General features: G+C 34.7%; 1 protein-coding gene across 1 annotated transcript in view; it reads left to right on the forward strand.

Annotated features, from left to right (window-relative positions):
* The window catches only part of LOC132721225 (ZZ-type zinc finger-containing protein 3-like), a 16,388-nt gene extending 11,042 nt beyond the window's left edge, over nucleotides 1-5,346 (forward strand). Inside the window, exons 10-12 of the mRNA XM_060705490.1 lie at nucleotides 532-657; nucleotides 1,050-1,150; nucleotides 4,784-5,346. Of these exons, the coding sequence (XP_060561473.1) occupies nucleotides 532-657; nucleotides 1,050-1,150; nucleotides 4,784-4,943 (387 nt within the window). The 3' untranslated portion in view covers nucleotides 4,944-5,346. The remainder of the gene's footprint in view (nucleotides 1-531; nucleotides 658-1,049; nucleotides 1,151-4,783) is intronic.
* The last annotated feature ends 682 nt before the right edge of the window (nucleotides 5,347-6,028 follow it).

Genomic DNA, 6,028 nt, shown 5'->3' on the forward strand with positions numbered 1-6,028 from the left:
GAAGTTTAAATCTTGCAATCAGTCTATTTTACTCCTTGGTAATGCTTTAATTCTCAAAAGATATTTAAGAAAGATTTAGTTTTCATTTGAAAGAGACAGTCTGTGTAGTAATTTTTAGATATCCAATTTGAGCATAATATACCTTTAAAGTCTTTGTATAGTCTTAATTAAAAAAAAAAGAATATGAGCCGTGTCACGACAAAAACAACATAGTGCGTTTGCGACCAGCATGGATCCAGACCAGCCTATGCATCCACGCAGTCTGATCAGGATCCATGCTGTTCACTTACCAACTCTATTACAAGTAGAGAAACTGATAGCACACAGCATGGATCCTGATCAGACTGAGCAGATGCGCAGGCTGGTCTGGATCCATGCTGGTCGCAAACGCATTACGATGGTTTTGTCGTGACGCGGCTCATATATTAATTGTAACTATGCTTGGAGTTTGAAAACATTGTGAATAATTACCTTCAAAGCATCATTTCATTGGTCATAATGTTATAACAGACATAAACTGTTGTATTGTAGGATGATGAAAGTATACCTGTAGAGCTGCGGGCATTACCTGAATATCAGGAGCTAATGAGGTTGAAGTGTCTGCGTAAAGAGAAGCTTGGTTTTAAATCCACATCAACTGAACACATAGGTTTTAAGGTGATGATTTTAATGACACTATTACTTATAAAACAAACAGAGGTTTGCATAATGTAATTTTATTCAACTTGTTTAATCAATTCGGTATTTAACTTACACTCATTCAATATCCTCTATATCTTACATCCTTGAGGTCTTTCAGGTAATTTCATTCCCCTGCCCTATTAAAAGAAGTTTATTAGTGAATTTATAGTCATAATAACGCTACTGTAAAAAGAAAAAGAAAATCAAACATACGATGCTAGTATAGATCTATGCATTTTGATGCGTACAGTATATTGTCTGGCCTTACTGCATTGAGGTGTGAAAGGACCTTACAATTAATTTATATTATTGGTATGTTGATATTGTTGTTATCATTTTGTTAAACTAATTTGTTGATATTTTACCAGTGTGACCGTTGTGATGTAGAACCAATAGTAGGCACCAGGTGGCACTGTACAGACTGTCCCCCAGATGTTGCAGTAGATTTCTGTGAACAGTGTGTAGACTGGTAGGTGACCATTTTTGTTATTCAAATGGGCATTGATAGAGACAACTTGAGGAAATCTGTAACGTTTTTAGCTCATCTGTCACTTTGTGACAGGGTGAGCTTTTGTGATCACTTTTCGTCCAGCGTCCGGCCATCCGGCGTCCGTAAACTTTTACTTTAAATGACATCTCCTCATAAACCACTAAGCCAATTTCATCCAAACTTAACAGGAATGTTCCTTTGGTGATCACCTTTGAAAATTGTTCAAAGAATTTAATTCCATGCAGAACTCTGGTTGCCATGGCAACCAAAAGAAAAAACTTTAAATATCTTCTTCTTAAAAACCCAAAGAGCTAGAGCTTAGATATTTGGCATGAAACATTTTCTAGTGAGTGTCTACCAAGTTTGTTCAAATAAAAGCCCTGGGGTCAAAATTGGCCCCGCCCCAGGGGTTCATTGATTTTCCATATATGTATATAGTAAAAACTTAAAAAATCTTCTTTTAAAGATTTTAAACAGCTAGAGCTAAGATATTTAGCATGAAACATTTTCTAATGGGTGTCTACAAAGTTTGTTCAAATAAAAGCCCTGGGGTCAAAATTGGTCCCGCCCCAGGGGGTCATTGATTTTTCCTATATGCATATAGTAAAACTTAAAAATCTTCTTTTAAAGAACCCAAAGAGCTAGAGCTAAGATAGTAGCATGAAACATGTTCTAATGGATGTCTACCAAGTTTGTTCAAATAAGAGCCCTGGGGTCAAAATTGGCCCCGCCCCGGGGGACATTGATTTTCCTTATATGTGTATAGCAAAAACTTAAAAATCTTCTTTGAAAAAACCCGAATAGCTAGAGTGTAGATATTAAGCATGAAACATCTTCTAGTAAGTGCCTACAAAGATTGTTCAAATAAAAGCCCTGGGGTCAAAACTGGCCCTGCCCCAGGGGTGTCATTGTTTTTAAATATATGTGTAAAGAAAAAACTTCTTTCAAAAAATTCAACGAGCTAGACCTTTGATGTCTAGCATGAAACATCTTCTAATGGGTGTCTACCAAGTTTGTTCAAATAAAAGCCATGGGGTTTAAACTGGCCCCGCTCCGGGGGGCCTATATACAGGTGAGCGACTTCAGGGCCATCATGGCCCTCTTGTTTACCTTCTTTTGCCCTCAAGTTGCTGGTTTTGTTGTGGTGCTAAAATTGTAGTGCTGTGGCATCTATTTGGGATTTTTCCCTTAAATTGTTGGAGGGTATCTTTATTTATGCTTTTTAGCTCGACTATTCTATAAGAATAAGTAGGACTATCATAGTCAGACGAGCATTGGCGTCGGTGTTTTGTCAGCATAACCACTTATGTTTTTGTAACACCTCAAATATTTTCAAGGTCCATATACATATGGCTTTGAAACTTTGCACACTTGTTCATCATCATGACCCAATCTGTAGACAGGAGGAGGTAACTGTATCAAGCATTTTGACAGAATTTTGCCCCTTTTTGACTTGGAATTTACATTAAAGTTTTTGTAACACCTCAAATATTTTCAAAATCCATTGACATATGGCTTTGAAACTTTGCACAATTGTTCACCATCATGCCCCAATCTGTAGACAAGAGGAGGTAACTCTACCAAGCATTTTGACAGAATAATGCTCCTTTTACGACTTCGAATTTGCATTAAAGTTTGTATTGTATATAAGAGGATTTTAGCAATATACATCAGATAATTCTGTTTTGTTGGTGGAGTGCTGAAATATTTGTATTGTCACTGCTATTCATAAGTGGGCATAATGGACATGGGACATGAACATGATCGCTGGCCGCAATATATACAGTAAAGACTGTTTACAGTGACCTTCGATGGGAGAAAAGAAAAAAGGTCATTATAGACAGGGAGTCACTGTGGACAGTCTCTATATAATTCTGATATATGAACATATCATACCAATATTTTGTTGAAAAGCAGGATAGTACCATACTAAGGGTTTAAGTTAAAATTGCATGTATAATTGGTTAAGATTATAAACTACACAATAACATTAGTATCTAAAAGTTACATTTTCATTAAAATGTAATTTATATTGATAAATCTGTTTGTAAAAAAATGTTTAATTTCAATTTTACTAATGAGATGTTACTGTAGAGACATTTAATTTTGTATAATCAACCAGTTTACTTTACGGAGTTCAATGTATTAATAAAACATTAGATACAAATCTCCACATAATTTCCAGATAAGTGCTCCGAAAAAAAATTAACAATCGAGGTTTCAAACATAACCACACCTTTAAGACGTTTGGCATTATCTTTACTCGCCAAAACACCGCAGCAATTATGTATATGCATGTGTCTTTAATCATTTTATCGGCGAAAATTGATTGAATTTGTCGCCATATTGTGTAATTGTCAATAACAGCCACAGTGTATTAGCGTGTCGCCGATTGGTCAATGCAAACTGCCGTAGATACAACGCGCGTTCTGATTCGTCAATCATGAATACGTAATGAGATAGATAAACATAGTGAACTCTTGCCTTGCGGCGTGTATTGAACTTTTTTGATGTTGACACGCGTTCTTAATTAGCGGATTAACGGTAATTGGTTGTAATTGAGAGGTAAACAAATTATTAACAGACCTAGCGGCGTAAATAAGTATGACGGAAAATTATAAAAATCGGGCGACAGAAGCAAAGTCGCTGATCCGAAGGCGACTTCTTCGCCAAAGTTGTCACCTAGTTCAAGCCATGCTCCCCTTGCAAAAGTCGCTGTTCACGGCTCAAATACCTAAACGGGTGACTAAATCATGGTCGTTGTACGGACTAGACAGGGAGTCGCTACATACAGACCATTTATATAGTAAATACTGTTCTGCGCACCTAACTATGGTCACTATAGACAGAACGTCGCTATATACAGGGGGTCGCTAAGACAGTCTTTACTGTACATTTATTTTTTATTTTTTTTAAATACAGCGCAAGAGTGTAATAAAGGCATTTTATAAAATTGATATTACTCTAGTGTAATAACAATTTGAAGTGACAACATTTGCTATAAACAAACAAAGCATTATATGGGCCTTATGTTAGTATGATACTATAGGGGTCTGCACTAATCATGTGCTCAAGACTTGTTCTGGGTTTTCTTTTCTAAAATATAATCCGAGTAGTTCTGGACTGGTTCTTGACAAGAAGTGTTAATTACTGTCCAGAACTAGCATCTGAGTGGTTCAGGACTGGTTACGTCACTGTTTCCACTACACCACCTTTGTCTGGACAGAAAAAAGAATTGTCCAGAACCATGTTCGAGTCCACTCAAATTCAGTTCTGACTGTTCTTGAAAATAATTTGTGTAGAAACTTGGTGGGCAATTTAAAAATGTCACCCTTTTAAACCATTTTTATTTTGGATAAATAGAACATTACATTTGTGAAGATTCAATTCTCAATTTATTTAACTTGATGCATAAAACAATATTATACTCAACAGAGGCTCTCGTAATATGATTTTATTCAACTTGTCCATAAATGTAGTAATAAATCTACAGTCATTCAATATCCTCTATGTATAGGGAATTTCAACGATTGGGGTAACTGGACAGCTTGTTGACTGGTGAAAACTATTCTGAATTGTGTGACTTTATAGCTCTGTTTTATTATTTTTCAGTGGGTATGAAACGAAGACACACGACTCTAGTCATAGACTAAAACCTAAGAGAGTTACTGACAGTAATACATATATGGATTCTGACTATATAGGATTTATGCCCGGTGGTGCATGTACTGGATATAATTACCTCGATCCAAACTATATGCCAGCAAGTTGATCTACACAGCTGTGAAAACATGAAATATGAAGAGTTTATACCAAATGATGTTTTAACAGATGTCTGCAAGCTGAATTACACGTTGAATTTATGCTAAATGATGTTTCTACAGACAACACCTATATGTCAGCAAGTTGAATACACATTTGTGAACACATGAACTTTATAGTGTGGGCTGTAAACTTAATGGGAGGAGATGTGTTATGAGAGCCAAATTTATGTTGACAAATTAAATTATATACACTCTGGTTCGTGAATGCATGATTTTTGTAGAATTGATCCTGGCTGATGATGTCAGGGTTCAACTATTATTAATATATCAGCAAGTTCAGTTATGATTATGGAATTTTAACATAGTTATATTATATTGAACATTTTTACAAATAAATCTAAAGGATGTCTTGACACTGCTTATGTTTTATTGGCTTTTGTGTCATTATTAGAAAAAGTATCACGCTCATTTTCTTTCATATTACAATACAAATGTACTTCATACTAAGCAGCTTCAAATTAAGTGATTTGTATTGTTGTACTGTAGAAATATCAATTCAGTAATTTTGTTTGTTCCAGACTAAATAAAGTATAAAATTCCTTCTTTATCCCTATCTTTTATTATCTTTCTTTGGTAAATAAATGTTAATGTCACAAGTTCCCAATTCATTTGTTGGAGAGACAATAGAAAGTGTTGGATTACATTTAACATAACTACAAATTCTGTGGAATTCACACATTTAATGTAGAATCATTGTATAATTTATACTACAGTAGGTGATTCTCAAATTATGTTTTTAAACTGCAACTACTAGAAATTCATTTGCTGAAACTGTTGGCTACCATTTAAGTATTGTTAATTCTCATTTTGCACATGCCAGTCCTATAAGATATCTATCAATTTTTTAGGATGTATATGTCTTAAAGTGAAAGGTATTGAAAAGTCCTACTTGCTAGGAAAACTCATTCAAACATAGCCTGTATGGTTAAAGGCTAATTTTCTACAGTTATTTTAAAAGAAAACTGATAAATGAAAATCATTTTGGTAAGATTTATTGATTGGATGTTGATATAATTTCAAATAAATTATCCAT

This window comes from Ruditapes philippinarum, unplaced genomic scaffold, assembly GCF_026571515.1.
Source record: "Ruditapes philippinarum isolate M1 unplaced genomic scaffold, ASM2657151v2 ctg3886_1_1_1_1, whole genome shotgun sequence".
Taxonomy (NCBI): Eukaryota; Metazoa; Mollusca; class Bivalvia; order Venerida; family Veneridae; genus Ruditapes; species Ruditapes philippinarum.